Genomic DNA, 20,371 nt, shown 5'->3' with positions numbered 1-20,371 from the left:
ACTCAGGAGGCTGAGGCAGGGAGAATTGCTTGAACCCGGGAGGTGGAGGTTGTAGTGAGCTGAGATTGTGCCACTGCACTCGAGTCTGAGAGACAGAGCAAGACTTCGTCTCAAAAAAATAAGATAAAATAACATTCCAGTAGAGTCCTCAGAGAAATAAATTTGATCTTTTAACTAAACCACAACAGTGAGTTAAGATTAAATCATTGTGCCGCTATATGAAACTGATTTTACCAAACTGTTTTGGCATCATGCCAATGATCTGTATTGAGAAACATAAAAAACAGTACCAGGAGGTAATAGTTCATACTTAAGAGTACTCATTTAGTCAGATGCCATGCTAAATGCTTTGCATGCATTAATTCATTCAACCCTCACAAATAATCAAATTCCATGTAGCAAGTACCGTTTATTACTCTCATTTGACAGAGGACACAGCTGACAGGATTAAGTAACTTAATTAAGGCCACAGTGGTAGAAACAGGATATTAACCTAGGGAAACTGACTCCAGAGCTCCTGTTCTTAGTAACTATGTTACACTGCCATTATCCATTAAGTAAGGATGTTAAGGTCTCTATTCATTATAGCCTTTCATGTTTTCTCTTTTTTTTAAAAAAAAACAAGGTCTCACTCTGTTGCCCAAGCTGGTATGCAGTCAGTGGCGTGATCACGGCTCGCTGCAGCCACACCTTGCCAGGCTCAGGTGATCCTCCCATCTCAGCTCCTCAGTAGTTGGGACCACAGGCGTGCACTACCACACCCAGCTAATTTCTGTATTTTTTGTAGAGACAGGGTTTCACCATGTTGCCCAGGCTGGTTGTGAACTTCTGGGCACAAGCTATCCATCCACCTCAGCCTTCCAAAGTGCTGAGATTACAGGCATAAGCCACTGGGCCTGGCCTAATGTTTTCTTAATACTTCTCAGGAGAAATTTTAATACTAGGAACGGCTCCTCAGCAATTGATTTGTTCTCGGCTTCTAAGAAGGAATAACTTAACTGACTACTCTTTTTCTTTGAACTAGGTGCACTTAAGAGCTAGATTTACCACATCTACTATATAGACTTACAGTATACGTTTTTGGCTATCATACTTCTACTTCTAACTTGTAATGATTATCCCTTTATTCCACCAATTTATTTCCACCTAGTTCCCTATTTTCAAACAGTATTACGTTAATCTTTGTAAGCCAAACCCTTTTTGTAGGATAAGGCTTGGTACAAACAATAACTTGAATCCAACAAAACAGTTTACAGGGATCCAGGTCCTTAAAAAGCTGTCTAGACTTATTAGATATCAAAGATGCTACTTTAATATTAGCAGTTTTAACACATGAACAGAAAATCAAAGTCAAGTGAAAGATCAGTATCCAGAAAAATTTTTTATAGATCCTTAAATATTCTTAATTCTTCTGAAGAACTCTGTTCATGGCATGACACATACTATAAGTTCTTCACTAACAGAATGAACATGACTGAATGACTATCTGAACCCCATTAAAGAAATAAGTACCTGACTTCAAGGGCTTTGATAGCTTCTAGCATTTGTAGAAACTCTGCTGCTTTCCATACATCATTGGCTTCTTCTTCTCCTTGTATCATTAATTTTGCTGTATATGTGAACTCAATTAAATGGCGAAAGGCCATTTTACTAACACCTGCAAAGAAGATGTACATTAGAGCATGTAATCATATTGACCTCAAATCTTACAATGTTTAGTAAAGAAAGAAAAGCCCAGGGCTTGGAGCTTGATTAGTATTTATTTTTGAAAACTATTTTCTGGCAGAATTCTCATTAGCAATATAATAATATTGCAGCTAAATTCCAACACTACCTAGCTGGAAAATCTTAAACTAAGATTTTTCCAGAAGATTTCTTGAGGCTCTTGGAGAACAGTTAAGATTCTATCACTCAAATATATGAATTGGCTATTACATGTCAGACATGCTACATTTCTTGCCAGAGAGATTACAGCTGTGCCAACTCAGCTCCAAAATCTTCAATAGCTTTTCACAACTTAGCAAACAAAATTTAGTACCTCTCTGACTTTATTTCAAGGCCCTTCACATTATTTTCCTATTTACCTTTCCAAATTTTAAACTATACCACACACACACACACTATATACTGTTTCTCAAACAAACCCTGCACTTTCTAATAGCTGACTTGCCTTTATTTTATTCATTTATTTTGAGACGGAGTTTCACTCTTGTTGCCCAGGCTGGAATGCAATAGTGTGATCTTGGCTCACCACAACCTCTGCCTCCCAGAGTCAAGAGATTGTCCTGCCTCAACCTCCCGAGTTGCTGGGATGACAGGCATGTCCCACCACGCCCAGCTAACTTTGAATTTTTAGTAGAGACAGGGTTTCTCCATGTTTTTCAGGCTGGTCTCAAACTCCTGACCTCAGGTGATCTGCCCGCTCAGCCTCCCAAAGTGCTGGGATTACAGGCGTGAGCCACGGCGCCTGACCTGACTTGCCTTTATTAACACCTTCCTAGTTGCATGCTTAATCATTTTATCTCTGATTATACTCATCCTACCACTCACCCCTTAAAGGTCCAACTCTAATGTCACATGTTCAATGAAACCTTTTAACATTTATTGTAATAAGAACATGAGATCTTAACACATTTTTAAGTGTACATTATTGACTACAGGTACAATGTTGTATAGATCTCTAGTTTATTCATCTTGCTCAATTGAAACTTTATGCCCATTGATGAGTAACTGCCCATTTCCTCCTCCCTCCCAGCTCCTAGCAACCCCTATTCCACTCTTTCAATCTATTTTAGATAGCTCATATGAGTAGAAGTGACTATTTTAGATTCCTCTAAAATGATAAATGGAAATATGCAGTGTATGTCTTTCTGTGCCTGGCTTATTTCACTTAGCATAATGTCCTCAAGGTTCATCCATGTGGTTGCATATGCAGAATATTCTTATTCTTAAAAGCTGAATAGTATTCCATGGGATACATATACTACGTTTTCTTTACCCATTAATCTATTGACGAGTATTTAAGTTATTTCCTCTCATGGCTACTATAAATAGTGCTGCAATGAACATAGGAGTGCTAAAACTTCAAGATCCTGATTTCAGTCCTTTTGGATAAATGTTCAGTAAGTGGGATTGCTGAATTGTATGGTATTTTAATTTTTTGTGGAATATTCATACTGTTTTCCATAATGGCTGCACCTATTCCTACCAACATTGTGCAAGGATTCCAATTTATTTATATCCTCACCAACACTAGTTGTCTTTTGTCTTTTTTTTGAGAGCCATCCTGAAAAGTGTGAAGTGATACTTCATAGTGGTTTTGATTTGCATTTCCCTGATGACTAGTGACACTGAACATTTTTTTCATGTATCTGTTGGCCATCTGTATGTTTTCTTTGGAGAAAGGTCTATTCAAGTTCTTAGCACATTAAAAAAAATTTTTTAAAAATTTTTTTTGCATCATTTGGACTGTAAAGTTACCACATTTTTTAATTGAGTAGATTTTTTTTTTACGATCAGTTGTGGCAGTTTCTTATATATTTTTGGGATTCACTCCTTATCATTTATTTGGTTTTGCAAATATTTTCTCCCATTCCTTAGATTTCCTTTTCACCCTCAGTTGTTTCCTTTGCTGTACAGAAGCTTTTAAGTTTGATGTAGTCCCACCTGTCTTATTTTCTGTTGTTGGCTGTGCTTTAGATGTCACATCCACGAAATCACTAAAAACGATGTCATGAAGCTTCCCTTCATGTTTTCTTCCAGCAGATTTACATTTTTTGGTCTTATGTCTAAGTCTCTAACTCATTTTGAGTTTTTTTTCTTTTTATGGTAGAAGATAGGGGTTCAATTTCATCTTTTTGCATGGGAATACCTAGTTCTTCCAACATCATTTGTTGCAGAAAATATTCCTTCCTTATTGTGCATTCCTGGCATCCTTGAAGATCAGTTGACCATATTATCTGCATGGATTTATTTGTGGGCTCTCTATTCTGCTCCATTGGTCTGTATGTCTCTTTAAGCTAGTCCCTTTGATTATTGTAGCTCTGTAAAATATTTTGATATCAAGAAGCATGATGCCAGCTGGGCGCAGTGGCTCATGCCTGTAATCCCAGCACCTGGGGAGGCCAAGGCTGGTGGATCACCTGAGGTCAGGAGTTCGAGATCAGCCTGGTCGATATGGTGAAACTCCATCTCTACTAAAACAAAAGAAAAAAGAAAAAAGAAAAAAAATTAGCTGGGGGTGGTGGCACCCACCTGTAATGCCAGCTACTTGGGGGGCTAAGGCAGGAGAATCACACAAACCAGGGAGGCGGAGGCTGCAGTGGGCCAAGATTACACCATTCCACTTCAGTCTGGGTAACAGAGTAAAACTTCCTCAAAAAAAAAAAAAAAAAAAAGTATGATGCCTCTAGCTTTGTTCTTTCACAAGACTGATTTGGCTAGTCCATGATTTTCTGTGGTTCCATATGAATTTTAGAACTGCTTTTCCTGCTTCCACAAAAAGAAAAAAAAAAAATCCCATCAGGATTTTGAGAGGGACTATAGCGAACCTGTAGCACACTTTCTGTAATACAGGCTGGATATGCCTCATATGAAAAGTTTGGGATCACAACTGTTTTGGATTTTGAAATATTTGCACTATACTTGACACAGGTTGAGCATCCCAAATCTGAAAATCCAAAATCCAAAACGCTCAACAAGCATTTGAGTCATGTTGATGCTCAGAAAGTTTCAAATTTTCTAACAGTTCAGATTTTTTGTTTTTTTTTTTTGAGACCAAGTCTCATTCTGTTGCCCAAGCTGGAGTGTAGACGTGCGATCTCAGCTCACCTCAAGCTCCATCTCCCGGGTTCAAGCGATTCTCCTGCCTCAGCCTCCCGAGTAGCTGGGACTATACAGGCACGCATCACCATGCCCGGCTAATTTTTGTATTTTTAGTAGAGAAGAGGTTTCACTATGTTGGCCAGCTAGTCTTGAACTCCTGACCTCGTGATATGCCTGCCTCGGCCTCCCAAAGCGCTGGGATTATAGGTGTGAGCCACTGCACCTGGCAAGCAGTTGAGATTTTCAAATTTGAGATGCTCAATCTGTATGGACAATTTAACAATACTAAGTGTTCTAAATTCATGAAGATCTATTAAGTGTCTTTAGTTTCTTTTTTGAGAAGGAGTCTCGCTCTGTCGCCCAGGCTCGAGTGCAGTAGTGCGATCTAGGCGCACTGAGTAGTTGGGACTACAGGCATGGGCCACCATACCCAGCTAATTTTTGTTTTTTTTTTTTTTTTTTTTTAAGTAGAGACAGGGTTTCACCATGTTGTTCAGGCTGGTCTTGAACTCCTGACCTCAAGCAATCCACCTGCCTCCGCCTCTCAAAGTGCTGGGATTACAGGCGTGAGCCACTGTGCCCAGCTCAATTTCTTTAGTTTTATGGTTCTCAGTATTGCATGTATCTCACCTAAGGAGGTGAAAGGTTAAGCTTACTCTTATTTTATTCTTTATGGTGTCAATATAAATGGGATTGTTCTCCTAATTTCCTTTCCAGATAGTTCATTGCTAGCGTATAAAAATGCAACTGATGGCGGGGCACGGTGGCTCATGTCTGCAATCCAACACTTTGGGAGACTGAGGCGGGTGGATCACCTAAGGTCAGAAGTTCAAGACCAGCCTGGCCAAAATGGTGAAACCTCGTCTCTACTAAAAATACAAAAAGTTAGCTCGGTGTGGTGGGAGGTGCCTGTAATTCCAGCTACTTGGGAGGGTGAGGCAGGAGAATCACTTGAATCCAGGAGGTGGAGGTTGCAGTGAGCCAAGGTTACGCCACTGCACTCTAGCCTGGGCTACAAGAATGCAACCCCATCTCCAGAAAAAAAAAAAAAGCAACTGACTTTTGTACGCTGACTTTGTATCCTGCATCTTTACTACATTTATTAGTTCTAGTAGTTTTTTGTGGTGTCTTTAAAGTTTTCTATATATAAGATGTCACCTGCCAAAAAAGACTGATTTCTTCCTTTCTAATTTGGATGGTGTTTACTTCTTTTTCTTACCTAATTGCTCTAGGGAGGATTTCCAATACTATATTGAAGTGATAAGAGTAGGCATCCTTGTCTTGTTCCTTGATCTTAGAGAAAAAAGTGTCAGTTTTTCACCGTTGAGTATGTTAGCTGTGGGCCCTTATTACATTGAGATAATTTCCTTCTATTCCTAGTTTGTTCAGAGTTTTTACTGGGAAATGGTATTAAATTTTGTCCAAGGCTTTTTCTTCATCTATTGAGATGCTCATGTCATTTTGCTTCTTTATTGTTAGTATGGCATATCACATCAACTAGTTTTCATATGTTGAACTATCCTTGCATCCTAAGGATAAATCTCACTTAGTCATGGAATATGATACTTGTACCTTGCTGTTAGAATCAGTCTGCTAGTATTTCACTGCAGAGTTTTGCATCTATATTCATCAAGGATATTGAGCTATAGTTTTCTTTCTTGTGTCCTCTTTGTCTTGCTTTGGTACTGGGATAACGCCTACCAGTGAATTTGGAAATATTCCTTCCTCTTCAGGTTTTCTGGAAGGCTGTGAGAAGGTCTGAAATTAACTTTTAACATTTCATTGAATTAATCAATGAAGCCATCTGGTCCCATGCTTTTCTTTGTTGGAAGGTTTCTGACAACTGATACAAGTGCTATAGCAATTGCAGGTCTGTTCACACTTTCTATTCCTTCATTATTTAATCCATTTATGCCTAGTGTTCCATTATTTGAACGCTAAGTGTGTGGGAGTTATTAATATCCTACTGCTCAGGGGCATAACCAAGGTCTGATTTTTCAAATTCAAAAAATTGCAATTTCAGGTATAAATGGGTTAACCATGAAACATTCTTTAATTACTTCTCCAAGACTCAATTCTATAAACTGTACCCACTCTGATAATGACAGTTCATGGACATCTCTTGACTGTAAACTACTTGAGGAAAAAGATTTTTGATCTGTACACTCACATCACAGTACCTAACAGTGCCTCCTAAAATGGAGGAATATAGAGCAGGAATGAATCAATAAATACTAAAGTCACTTTCTCTTTTTCTTTTGAGATGGAGTTTCGCACTGTTGCCTGGGCTAGAGTGAAATGGCGTGATCTTGGCTCACTGCGACCTCCAACTCCCCAGATGAAACGATTCTCCTGCCTCAGCCTCCCGAGTGGCTGAGATTACAGGTGCCCAGCACCACGCCTGGCTAATTTTTTGTATTTTTAGTAGAGATGGGGTTTCACTATGTTGGCCAGGCTGGTCTCAAACTCCTGACCTCATGCAGCCTCCCAAAGTGCTGGGATTACAGGTGTGAGCCACCACGCCAGGCCTAAAGTCACTTTCAAAATTATGCATTTATCATTGATACTTTTGACAGTTTTATGTTTAAAATTTAGTCCTAAAGTCATACGCTGTTTATGTCTCTCAATGCTATGTATTATTGGTTCAGTTTGCTAATGAAAGACTATGAGGCACTATTAAGAAAAACAAAAAGAAAACCTATATTTAACATAAATTTTAGACTAAGAAATGCCCAAGTCCAAATTGCACACAATAGGTAAAACTGCAATTCACAAAAATATGTTCTTCCCATCTGTTTTACACATCTGAATGCAGCCTTCAGGACAACAATAAGAATGCTGGTGGAGTATGATTTAAGCGTTCAAAGCAGCATCCTCTATTTGTGTAAAGAAAGGTTACCGGCTGGACACAGTGGCTCATGCCTGTAATCCCAGCACTTCGGGAGGACGAGGTGGACAGATTACTTGAGGTCAGAAGTTCAAGACCACCCTGGCCAACATGGTAAAACGCCATCTCTACCACAAATATAACAAAATCAGCCGGGTGTGGTAGCGCGTGCCTGTAATCCCAGCTACCGGGGTGGCTGAGGCAGGAGAATCGCTTGAATCCGGGAGGTGGAGGCAGGAGAATCGCTTGAATCCGGAAGGTGGAGGTTGTAGTGAGCCAAGATTATGTCACTGTAATCTAGGCTGGGCAACAGAGCAAGACTCTGTCTCAAAAAAAAAAAAAAGGATACCATTCAGGAAGTTATAACTTTCATGTTTTACTCACAGCTCTTACATGAACTGAGTTATCTGGGGCAATTCAGAAACTCTGAACCTCAGCAAACTCATTTTCAAAATGTCTAAAAGCAATCTGAATATTGAGAAACACCATAAAATATAAAAAGACCAAGCTACACTCTACCAAATAAACAAACAAAAATAACTGGACTCACTGAGGGCTAGTTTTATTTGGTTCCCTTTGTATTTTTTCTCCTTGTTGCTATCATTTATTCTTCAGTATATGAGAGTAGCCCAAGGAAAACACAATGAGCTTTTGCTGTCTTTCAGAAGTTTTGGCCAAAAGTTTAAAAGCACAAGAAAAATCCTTTTTAAAACAATGTGTAAATGTTTCCAAAGTCAAATGAGATTTTGATTTTTAATCAAACACACATACATAACACTTTCTATATATGTAAAAAGGCCCTAAATACTTTACAAGCATTAACTTACTTAATCCTCATAACATCTCTATAAAGTGATAAAACCCAGATGGTCTGACTCCTAATCTATGACAAAGATTTTAAATAGGATACTAACAGGATAAAAACTTCAAACTTTTCCTTCCTGCTTGGAAAAGTTTGAAGATACATGTTCTCATTCACTATAGGTTCACAATCTCTTACTCGTAATTCTAAAGTCCCCTCAATTTATTTTTTTTGTACATACGCACATACGCCTATCCCTCCATGTTATTCTCTGGTGGTAGGATGGGTGAATTACTGCTTATTCTTCCAATTTACATCTTGACTTTTATTAACATTTTCACCAGAAAGGCTTTGCTGAATTTTGAGAGAACCATATGCTAAGAGATATAAACTATATTAGCCAGAAAATCTTAATACCACTAGCATTCTCAAATATATTAGAATTTCAGGATCATTCCTCTGCTTTCCTGCTCAAGTCCAAATACTTGTTGACAATCTTTAGAGGCAGATCTTCCACTTGGAGAAAACTCCGTTTGCCATGTCAACACAGAGCCAGTCAAAAAATGTGATAAGGGCCAGGCACGGTGGCTCACACCTATAATCCCAGCACTCTGGGAGGCCAAGGCAGGAGGATCACCTGAGGTCAGGAGTTAGAGACCAGCCTGGCTAAAACGGTGAAACTCCATTTCTGCTAAAAATACAAAAAATTAGCCAGGTGTGGTGGCGCACGCCTGTAATCCCAGTTACTCAGGAGGCTGAGGGAGAAGAATCGCTTGAACCCAGGAGGTAGAGGTTGCAGTGAGCCGAGATCATGCCATTGCACTCCAGCTTGAGCAACAAAAGTGAAACTCCATCTCAAAATAAAAAAAGTAGTAAGCTTGGAGGCCGGGCTCTGTGGCGCACACCTGTAATCCCGGCACTTTGGGAGGCCAAGGCGGGTGGATCACCTGAGAACATGAGTTCGAGATTAGCCTGACCAACATGGAGAAATCCCATCTCTACTAAAAATACAAAAAATTAGTCAGGCGTGGTGGCGCATGCCTGTAATCCCAGCTACTCAAGAGGCTGAGGCAAGAGAATCACTTGAACCCGGGAGGGGGAGGTTGTGGTGAGCCGAAATCACGCTATTGTACTCCAGCCTGAGCAACAAGAGCACAATGCCATCTCAAAAAAAAAAACCAAAAATGTGGTAAAAGAATCGAAGCATCAACCCTTTCAAAACTGGCCTACGGACATTTTTCTCATTTAACAACCAGCACTATTAACATTCAGGAAAACTAATTTTGAAGTTAGGAGAAGAAAGTTATCAAAGAAAAAATATCATTTTGAATCTGCTCTTACTCTTCTTGTATTACCCATCACACAAAACGTATACATTATTTCTTTCTCTCCCTCACCACCATACTGAATCAATGACAAATCTTTTTGATTCTGCCTTATTATATCTCAGCCACATTGTCTCTACTTTCCCGTATCTTTTTTTCTTTTTTTTTGAGAGACTCTTGCTCTATCGCCCAGGCTGGAGTGCAGTGGCACGGTCTCGGCTCACTACAACCTCCACCTCCTGGGTTCCAGCAATTTTGCTTCCTCAGCCTCCCGAGTAGCTGGGATTACAGGTGCGTGCCACCACGCCCGGCTAATTTTTGTATTTTTAGTACATACAGGGTTTCACCATGTTGGTCAAGCTGGCTTCGAACTCCTGACCTCATGATCCGCCTGCCTTGGCCTCCCAAAGTGCTGGGATTACAGGCATGAGCCACCACACCCAGCTGAAACTTCTGGTTTTAAGAGAAATGGGAGGCCAGGTGCGGTGGCTCACGCCTGTAATCCCAGCACTTTGGGAGGCCGAGGCAGGCGGATCCTGAGGTCAGGAGTTCGAAGCCAGCTTGACCAACATGGTGAAACCCTGTGTCTACTAAAAATACAAAAACTAGCCGGGCATGGTGGCACGCATCTGTAATCCCAGCTACTCGGGAGGCTGAGGAAGCAAAATTGCTGGAACCCAGGAGGTGGAGGTTGTAGTGAGCCGAGACCATGCCACTGCACTCCAGCCTGGGTGACAGAGCAAGACTCCATCTCAAACAAACAAAAAAACCAGAAGTTTCTCCATAAATCTGGCAGCAAAACTTGATCTCAACTGACATGAGGCTATGTCCAGTCTTTATCCCACTTACAGTGAATACTAACATGCTATATGCTGCTGAACTATTAATATTTGCAAGTATTATGTTTTTCATTGCCCTTAGAAAAGTTCTAAAATCTGGAATGTTGAGAAGTATGTCTGGCCTCCAAGAAGATGTGAATAAGGAATTGTGGACCTAGCTCCCTGTCTTGACTGATGAGAATCACCTATAGACTAAATAAAGCACTGGTACCAAGGGCTGGGTGTGGTGGCTCATGCCTGTAATCCTAGCACTATGGGAGGCCAAGGCAGGAGCATTGCTTAAGGCCAGTAGTTCAAGACGAGCATGGGCAAAGTAGTGAGATCACTTCTCTACAGAAGATATAAAAACTAGGCTGGGCATGGTGGCCCATGCCTGCAATACCAGCACTTTGGGAGACTGAGGCAGGCAGATCATTTGAGGTCAGGAGTTTGAGACCAGCCTGGTCAACATGGTGAAACCCTGTCTCTACTGAAAATACAAAAAAACATTAGCTGGGCATGGTGGCGGGCGCCTTAATTCCAGCCCCTTGGGAGGCTGAGGCATGAGAATTGCTTGAATGCAGGAGGCGGAGGTTGCAGTGAGCCAAGATCGCACCACACTGCAGCCCAACCTGGGCAACAGAGACTCCATCTCAAAAACTGTAATAATAATAAAAAATAAAAATACAAAAACTAGGCCGGGCGCGGTGGCTCAAGCCTGTAATCCCAGCACTTTGGGAGGCCGAGACGGGCGGATCACAAGGTCAGGAGATCGAGACCATCCTGGCGAACACGGTGAAACCCCGTCTCTACTAAAAAATACAAAAAACTAGCCGGGTGCGGTGGCGGGCGCCTGTAGTCCCAGCTACTCGGGAGCCTGAGGCAGGAGAATGGCGGGAACCCGGGAGGCGGAGCTTGCAGTGAGCTGAGATCCGGCCACAGCACTCCAGCCTGGGCGACAGAGCAAGACTCCGTCTCAAAAAAAAAAAAAAAAAAAAAAAAAAAAAAAAAAAAAATACAAAAACTAGCTGGCCTTGGTGGCATGTGCCTGCAGTTAGAAGGCTGAGATGAGAGGACTGCTTGAACTCAGGAGGTCAAGGTTGCAATGAGCCATGATGGTACCACTGCACTCCAGCCTGGGTGACAGAGCAAGACCATCTCCAAAAAAAAAAGTACTGGTACCTGATCTTCGGAATCAAAACTGGGATAAATATCTGGGTTTTTGTTTATTATGAGCACCCCAGGTCCCATTTTTTTTTTTTTTTTTTGAGGTGGAGCCTCGCTTTGTCACCCAGGCTGGAGTACAGTGGCGCAATCTTAGCTCACTGCAAGCCCCGCCTCTCGGGATCACACCATTCTCCTGCCTCAGCCTCCCCAGTAGCTGGGACTACAGGTGCCCACCACCATACCCGGCTAATTTTTTTTGTATTTTTAGTACAGACGGGGTTTCACCGTGTTAGCCAGGATGGTCTCGATCTCCTGACCTCATGATCTGGCCGCCTCGGCCTCCCAAAGTGCTGGTATTACAGGCATGAGCCACTGCGCCCAGCCTCCAGGTGCTTCTAACTTATATGACCAGCCCAACACTGTCCTAGGAACAAACCAGTGACCTAATTAGCTAACATGAACCAAACTGATAACACTTGCCCAGCTAAGTGAAGTGATGGTAGATGTATAGTAATTATACATCAAGATTAGTTTGGTAACTTAACAAATCTCAGCAATCCCTTACTCCCTTCATAACAGAAGTGTGCAGAATACAACTTTTCTAAGAGAGTATCTAAGGAAAATGTTGAAGTGAACAATTTAATCTGAGTCTTCTCCCTGCCAGCAATGCTTAGAACGGAGTAAAAGGGGGCAGCATTCTGGCATTACTCTAGACTCAGGGAATCCCTGCAACTGGTGGAAAACTCCTACTCAAAAAGATGTACAAACACGTACAAGGATGCTTTTTGTCCTTGATAGTAGGGGCTAAAATTTCTGGACACTATGTTAGAGTTGCTGTTACAGAGAAACTAAGTGCTATGGATCTGTGGTTTCAGGTGAAGTAGAAAAAGAATGAATTTAGAAAATTGGAGGTTCAGGTTAGAAGGTTGTGTGTTCTGAACAAAGGAATGAAGGTCTGTTGAAGATTTTGTATGGTGTGAATCCAAGTCACAAAGGTGAGCTGGGATCCAATTAGCTTCAATAGCAACAAATCTGAATTGAAGTCAAAGATGAACCTGTGGTTCTAATCAAAGGTAACTTACTTTAACCAGGAACACAGAAAACAGGGAGGGTGAGCTCAGCTTGCACCTAATGAGTTTATACTCACAGAGAATATTACAATCTTAATTTATACACATCATCTGCTTTTATGCAATCCTCTAAGACAGTGGTCCTCGACATTGACTGCACACTAGAAGCATGCTAGGGCAGTGCTCCTCAAATTCTACTGTGCATAGGCATCATCTGGAGACCTTGTTCCAATTCAGCAGGTCTGGAGTGGAACCTGAGTCTACATTACTAACAAGTTTCCTAATGATCCCCATGTATGTGGTCCTCAGACCACAACCCACATAGCAAGAACCTAGAGAACTTTTAAATATAGTTGCCTGGATCCCACTACTGAAAGACTTAATTATCTGGAAATGCAACCTGGACATTTGTATTTGTGATAGCTTCCCTGGTGTCTCTAATGCCCATCTAATGTGCCATGCTGTAAGTCATTATTTATATTTTACGAGTGGGGGATGGGGTCCCAGTTCTAGCTAAGATGGAGAATGCACACTCCACCCTATCTTGTCCGTTGATCACAACTAAAAATCCTGGAAAGAACACATAAAACAAACATACAAGGACGCTGAAAAGTAAGTTGAAGCAAGCAGACTGGGAAGAGAAATCAAAACTCAAACAGTAGTGAGTTTCCTGTTTTTTTCCTCCCACAAATGTCAGCTTAGACTTGAGGACAGCCCAAATCTAACTGTGCAGTGAGTGGAGACAGAGAAAAGTTTCAAGAGAAACTCCTTCTGGATAGAGAACCAGAAAAGACGATGAATGGGAGAGGGACAATGGGGAGGGGTGGATACCTGGTAATTTTTCTTCTCTCTCAGCTCTGCCTCAAAGCAAGTTCCAATTCTGAGTGCACACCTGTGGCTGGTAGTGGTCTCCTAAACTCTTAAAGAAAGTTCTTCTGACAAAAGAACTAGGAAAAAGATGATGATCTGAAGAGTATGGAGGAGGGAATTCATTTTATTTTTTTCTCTTTTCTCTCTCTCCATTTTGTTCAGGAAATGAGCCCCTCCACAGAAAACGTATGAGCGCACGAAGAAGCTAAAATCCCAGTTTTCTCACTAAAGAACCACGAAAAGAAACTCTTGGGAGCTTGTGTACAAGGGATATCATGGAAAGGAGAAAAGTCCTCCACATTTGTGTATACAATCTCAAGTTTACCACCAAGATGCCCATGTGTGGAACTGACCCAAGACTGCAGAGCAAAGGCTTTGAGAACTGCACAATGGCACGGATGGCACACCTGGGACCTGAACGGCAATACAAAGGTTTTGAAAACTAAGTTCAAATTGGATCCGCAGCCCACAGAGGCAGTCTGAACCTAACCAGATTAATTGCCCGCTAAAGCAAAACCAAAAAACTAAAAATATTTTTCCAGAGAATCTTAACAGCATCCAGTCTTGTAACAAAATATTCAAATGTCCATGACATACTCCAAAATTATGTGATATATGAAAAATAAGGAATCCAAGATGTCTAACGTCACACAACACACAAACAGTTAAAACAGGGCTAAAACTCAGTTTTCTAACTATATGCCCAGGGCTTTCTCCACAGCCAGGTGACCTTGCTAGACAGTACAGTAACCCCAAAGTTAAGGGCTTAAGATACTGAACCAAATTAATTATTTAAACCTGAATCTGACCAAATGACAGAAATAAAAGAGTGTCTATTTTGCTTTCTTATCTATCTCGAGTTCAAATACTGAAAACCCCACGGACCCAAATCTCAAGGTGACTAATCTTCAGAAGACTAGGCTCTACTTCTGCTCCTCCAGGTAGTGTGTGCTCATTCTACCAGCAACAAATATTCCAGCTTAGGCCACTTTTTCTTTTTCTTTTTTTTTTTTTTTTTTGAGACGGAGTTTCACTCTTGTTGCCCAGGCTGGAGTGCAATGGCGTGATCTTGGCTCACCGCAACCTTTGCCTCCCAGGTTCAAGCGATTCTCCTGCCTCAGCCTTCCTGAGTAGCTGGGATTACAAGTGCCCGCCACCACGCCCGGCTAATTGTATATTTTTAGTGGAGACGGGGTTTCACCACGTTGGTCAGGCTGGTCTCCAACTCTTGACCTCAGGTGATCTGCCCACCCTCGGCCTCCCAAAGCGATGGGATTACAGGTGTGAGCCACCGCACCCGGCTAGGCCACTTGTTTTTTAAGACTTAAAATTTCTGCTCAGACTCGGCCAGTCACGGTGGCTCACGCCTGTAATCCCAGCACTTTGGGAGGAAAAGGCGAGTGGATCACCTGAGGTGGGGAATTCAAGACCAGCCTGACCAACATGAAGAAACCCCATCTCTACTAAAAATACAAAATTAGCTGGGCGTGGTGGCACGTGCCTATAATCCCAGCTACTCGGGAGGCTGAGGCAGGAGAATCGCTGGAACCTGGGAGGTGGAGGTCGCGATGAGCCAAGATCACATCATTGCACTCCAGCCCGGGTAAAAAGAGCTAAAATCCATCTCCAAAAAAAAAAAGAAAAAAAATTCTGCTCAGACTCTCCTCTTTGAAATCTTTCCTCTCTAAGGAAGATCAAATCATTCATTCTCCCTCTTCAGTGATACCATTTCACAGTAATAGTCTTTTTAATACTTTTTAAACTCCTTTATTTGCCTGTTGCTCACCTGCTATGGAATTTTCCGACTTCTTTAAGGGATATCTTATTCATTAATTCTTCAGCTCCTGGGTCTAACATAGTACATAATATAGGTATTCAATACGATATTTTTTTTTTTTTTTGAGACAGGGCCTTGCTCTGTCGCCCAGGCTACAGTGCAGTGGCAAAATCATGGCTCACTGCAGCTTTGACCTCCTGGGTCCCAGCAATCCTCCCACCTCAGTCTCCTGAATAGCTGGGACCACAGGCATATGCCATCAGACTCAGCTAATGATTTTTAAAATTTTTTGTAGAGAAGCGGTCTCCCTAATGTTTCCTAGGCCGGTCCCTGTTTTGTTAAACTTTGACAATACACCAAGTATTATGCCAGGCATTCTGCATATTATCACAATTAGTCTTTATAAGCCTATGAACCCACTTTTCAGATGAGGAGAAAAGCATGCAATTGAGGTAAAGTAACCTGCCTGAGGTCACATATTTAATAAGCCTCAGGTGTGAATGAACTCATGGAGGCTTACTTTGTAGTAGAAACCACTATCATCTGGGCAGTCAGATTCTCACTTTATTAAGTTTTGTGGATTTCCATAATTATATCTCTGTCCTGATCATAGCTATTAAAAGATAATCTAGCTGCAAATATATCAGCTATAATGCTAAACTGGAACATACCAAAATTAAAGAATATTCTTAACTCTTTTTTGTTTTCTTTACTCCTCTAGGCATCAAAGGAAAAAAAAGCATGTTTCTAGGTAACCCATTCAGAACAAAGAATACATACACGATGAAACAGATACAAAACCAAAATCCAAGAACCCTAAAAGAAGCTAAAATTTTGTAATTACGTAAGCAAAGAGATTTATTTCCTACTGTTTCGGATTTTGATGCCGGTGGTAGGAGAAGAGTTACTGCAGTAGCAGAAGAAAAAGCATGGTAATTAATAGCACAAACTTAATTCCTTGCTAGTTGGGCAACCCTGGGCAAGTAACCTTTTAGAGTCTCTTTCCTGAAGTGTAAATGTAACACCATTTCCCTTTAAAAAAAAAAAAAAAAGAAAGAAAAGACAGGGTCTATGTTGCCCTAGGCTGGCCTTGAACTCCTGGGCTCAAGCAATCCTCCTGCCTCAGCCTCCCAAATAGCTGGGACTACAAGCAAAAGCCATCATGCCCAACATCAAAGGATTGCTGTGAGCAATTAGACAATACACAAACTACATATTACAATGCCTGGCACTTGGCAGGTTATTAGAAAAATGTTTAGAAAGTACAAAAATCACTTTTTGCTTCAAGGTAACAGGTATTGATCCACCCCATTGTAGAGCCAGAATTTTCTCTGACCGCTACTTCAGTTCATTTTAACTAGCTTTCTTCCTATTATGGCAGCCCATTTCACACTGTGCATGTCATCTGTACCTCTGCTACTACATCACTACTTCTGCTACAGAGTACAGTAGAAGTTTCTACTGTAACCTGCAGCATCTCCACCGGTCTGAAACATAAACCCACTGAACAAAGACGGTAATTCACGTTTAATACGTGTTTTCAAAAGACAATGACCACCAGTTTCCACAATGGAAAAGACCAACACTTACCATCTAAGTTTTTCCTGGCAGATTATTCAACCAAGCACCTGAAAGTAAGACTTCTCAGGTATCAAAAGAACAATTTATCTACCTTTACCTATAGAACTACTGATGCCTATTTCCTATGGTGTCTTAATAAACTGTCTAAAACTGCTTCACCAATTGTTTGCTAAGTATTGTATTTAAAACCAGTATTTAAATAAAATGGCTTTGATTTATTAAACAAAAAATAAAAAATAAACAATCACTTACCTTCTATCTCCACCAAAGGTTCTTGGGTAAACTCCTGAAAGAATTTGTAGAAGAACTTACTACAAGCAGCCAAAACAGCCTTGTGAGCCTTAAAATGGTGTCCTAGGTAAAATTAAAAAAGAAAGAAAATAATACACAAGCACGAAAATCAAATGTGTAACTATATAAAAGACTGAAAAATCATATAAAACAAAAAATAGGTTTTCCTTCATTACATAACCATATAAATTATTGAACTCAATGCAGAATATTCTTGACAGCTATCTTGGCAAATGTTAATCTCAATTAGATAGGAAGCTAAAACTTCACTTCAAACTCCTTTAGTTTTATAAAGGCTAATTTACAACACTAGGTAAGGAGCCTCTTGCCACTTTGTTATTTCCAATTAAGTAGTGAGAGGCATATCCAACTCAGTTGAAACTGCTAAATAAAAGGACAACCCTTTAAAAGGTCACATACCATTTGGAAAAAGAGAAAAAAGCCATAAACACAAAGCTGGATATGTCTGCTAGGAAAAACATTTTAATATGCCTAATATTTGGAGGCTCCATCTATGGCAGACCCATAATTTTAAAAACAGCTTACCTTGAGAAACCTATTTTCACTAAACAGAAAACATACACAAGCTGGATTTCCTTTTATTATAGAGACAACTTCTAAGATTGGTAAAGACTCTATTTTATTTTGGAGATTGTCAAAGGGGGTATGAGTGCTGCAAAGGAATCTCTCTCCTTCTCCCTTTTAGACCATTTGGGAAACTAGAAATCAACACTTCCCAAATGACTCCTGTGAGGGACTTCTCAAAGAAGCTTACCAACAAGAGGCTATCAACCAAACATTTTGAGACATCCTGTCCCCAACGCCATCATCTTGCACTCAACAGGATGTAAGAAGTTAAAATGAGATGAACACCAGACTACGTGGAAAGCGTGACTGATCAACCAGTCTTCTGCAGCACGCTCTGTGAGAGTGGACACTGACAAGTGCAAGCTGGTCTGCAGGCTTTGGTAGGGAGACCATAGAGAATGTGTTTTTTTTAAAAAAAAAACAAAAACAAAAACAAAGGCGGGTGTCCGAAGGACAGAAAAAGAACTGAAGCCAAAAATGCTCCTCTGCCCACTGCCCTACCCACCGTCGACAATTAGGGTGATGTCAGTAAAGCGGTCCTGCTCTCGCTGTTCATTCAATCGGTCCAGGATCATTTTATGATGTTCAGGGAACTCCTGAAGGCATTCCATCGTCTCTTCAGCCTCCATGGCCATCGGGCTGCTCTACAAAAGAAGAGCATGATAATGTACACCCATGAGCTCGGGCCGAGGAACAAAACCCCTAAAGCATAAAACAACAACAAAAAAACCCAGCAACGTGAAAAGAAAGGGGGAGGGTGAAGCAAGAGGAGAGAAGGCGAGGGAAGAAAGGCGAGCCGAGCGGCCGCGGCGCGTTGGGGGCCGGAGTCGCGGCCGCGGGACTCCGAGCCTGACCTAATTGGAGTCGGGAGACGCGAGCTGGAGCGGGGTGGGCACAGCGCCGGAGGCTCCAAGCGCCGGGGCGCGCAAGTCCAACAAGGGAGGGGACTCGACAGCGGTGGCGGCCCTCTAACGGCCCGCCAAGCCCTTCTGCCCGGCCGGGGCTCCCGCCGCCCCGGGACCCGGTCCGGCCCGCGACCCACAACGACTCTCGGGTCGCCTCTCCCTCCCCCGCCCTCCCTCTTCTCCCCCGCCCCGACCGGGCCGGCACTCACTGAGGGAAGGAGGAGCGGCCCAGGCTTGCGCGTCACTTACGTCGACGCACAGCGTCACCACGTCAAGCTCCGGCTGACGCGGACGCCTTCCGGGCGCCGACCAGCAAGGGAACGGGCCACGCCCCTGTCCACACCCCTCAGTGGATGGGCGGGGGCCAGCGCGGGGATTTGGTGCTCAAGAAAGGCAAGGACTTGAGCTCTGAGAAGGAACTGGGCTGCGGTCGATTTGAGCTCGTGGAGGGCCTGGCAGTGCCAGAAACTGGGAACCTAAGTCGCCGCCCTTCCACCTCTCACCCCCCCCGAGCTTGACTTCAGGGGCGGACACTTCCCGACCCGAGCCCAGAATGAACTCGCCAACCGTCCTCATCCCAGCTACTGCGCGGCCCCTTCCGCCCTGTCCTGCCCCGCCCCCTTCCTTCCGAGACCTCGGTCGACCCGCCTTACCTAGCTCGTGGGCCGCCCTCCTTCCTCTCGGTCCCTCAGAGCCTCTTGTTCCCTTCTTTCCCCTCCCAGGGCATAATGCGCCCCACACCTTTCCTGACCCCTAACCCGTGGCTCGTCCTCCATTTTCTTCGTGAGAATAGGGGCTCCCCTTCTGCTCGGGCCCCGCTGGCGCACGTGCGCTCGGTTGGGCACCCGGGCGGCCGCGGCGCCGCAGCGGCAACGACGGGCGCGAGCACGTTCGGGCCGCCCGGGATCTTCCTCGGCGAAGCACGCCCTCCCCGCGCCCGGCCGCAGCACGTGTTTGCTGGGCTCAGGACCTGGGGCTGCTCAGAATTATTTACACCGGATTCCCTTACTGCAGACCTTCTCCACTCCATTAAAGAATCCAGGCCGGGCGCGGTGGCTCACGCTTGTAATCCGAACAGTTTGGGAGGCCTAGGCGGGCGGATCACATGACGTCAGCAGTTCGAAACCAGTCTGGCCAACATGGCGAAACCCCGTCTTTACTAACAAAAATTATACGGGCGTGGTGGTAGGCGCCTGTAATCCCAGCTACTTGGGAAGCTGAGGCAGGAGAACAGCTTGAAGCAGGGAGGTGGAGGTTGTAGTGAGCCGAGGTAGTGCCACTGCACTTAAGCCTGGGCGACAGCGCGAGACTCCGTCTAAAAAAAAAAAAAAAAAAAGTCCAGTGACCCACAGTCAGCTGCATGTGACTGCTTCCTTCATTCCTCCAAAGAAATATATATAAATAAAGTTTGAGGATAATTCTATAATTGAGATTTATTTTTTTCTCTCACAAAGAACTGGAGAATT

The 20,371-nt window shown here is 42.7% G+C and overlaps 1 protein-coding gene across 15 annotated transcripts in view; it reads right to left on the bottom strand.

Annotated features, from left to right (window-relative positions):
- ZNF131 (zinc finger protein 131) overlaps positions 1 to 19,838 on the bottom strand; it is a 54,619-nt gene extending 34,781 nt beyond the window's left edge. For 3 of the 15 annotated variants that reach the window (XM_025388990.1, XM_025389004.1, XM_025388996.1), the window contains exons 1-4: positions 19,559 to 19,838; positions 18,506 to 18,644; positions 17,374 to 17,475; positions 1,513 to 1,657 (exon numbers count right to left, since the gene is read on the bottom strand). In XM_025388990.1, the coding sequence (XP_025244775.1) occupies positions 1,513 to 1,657; positions 17,374 to 17,475; positions 18,506 to 18,635 (377 nt within the window). In that variant the 5' untranslated portion in view covers positions 18,636 to 18,644; positions 19,559 to 19,838. Of the gene's footprint in view, positions 1 to 1,512; positions 1,658 to 8,095; positions 8,180 to 17,373; positions 17,476 to 18,505 lie in introns of all 15 variants that reach the window. The other 12 variants (XM_025388991.1, XM_025388997.1, XM_025388989.1 and 9 more) reach the window with 9 other exon arrangements.
- Between the last annotated feature and the right edge of the window lie 533 nt (positions 19,839 to 20,371).

This window comes from Theropithecus gelada, chromosome 6 (assembly GCF_003255815.1).
Source record: "Theropithecus gelada isolate Dixy chromosome 6, Tgel_1.0, whole genome shotgun sequence".
NCBI lineage: Eukaryota > Metazoa > Chordata > Mammalia > Primates > Cercopithecidae > Theropithecus > Theropithecus gelada.
This window is presented reverse-complemented; position numbering and strand designations above follow the sequence as displayed.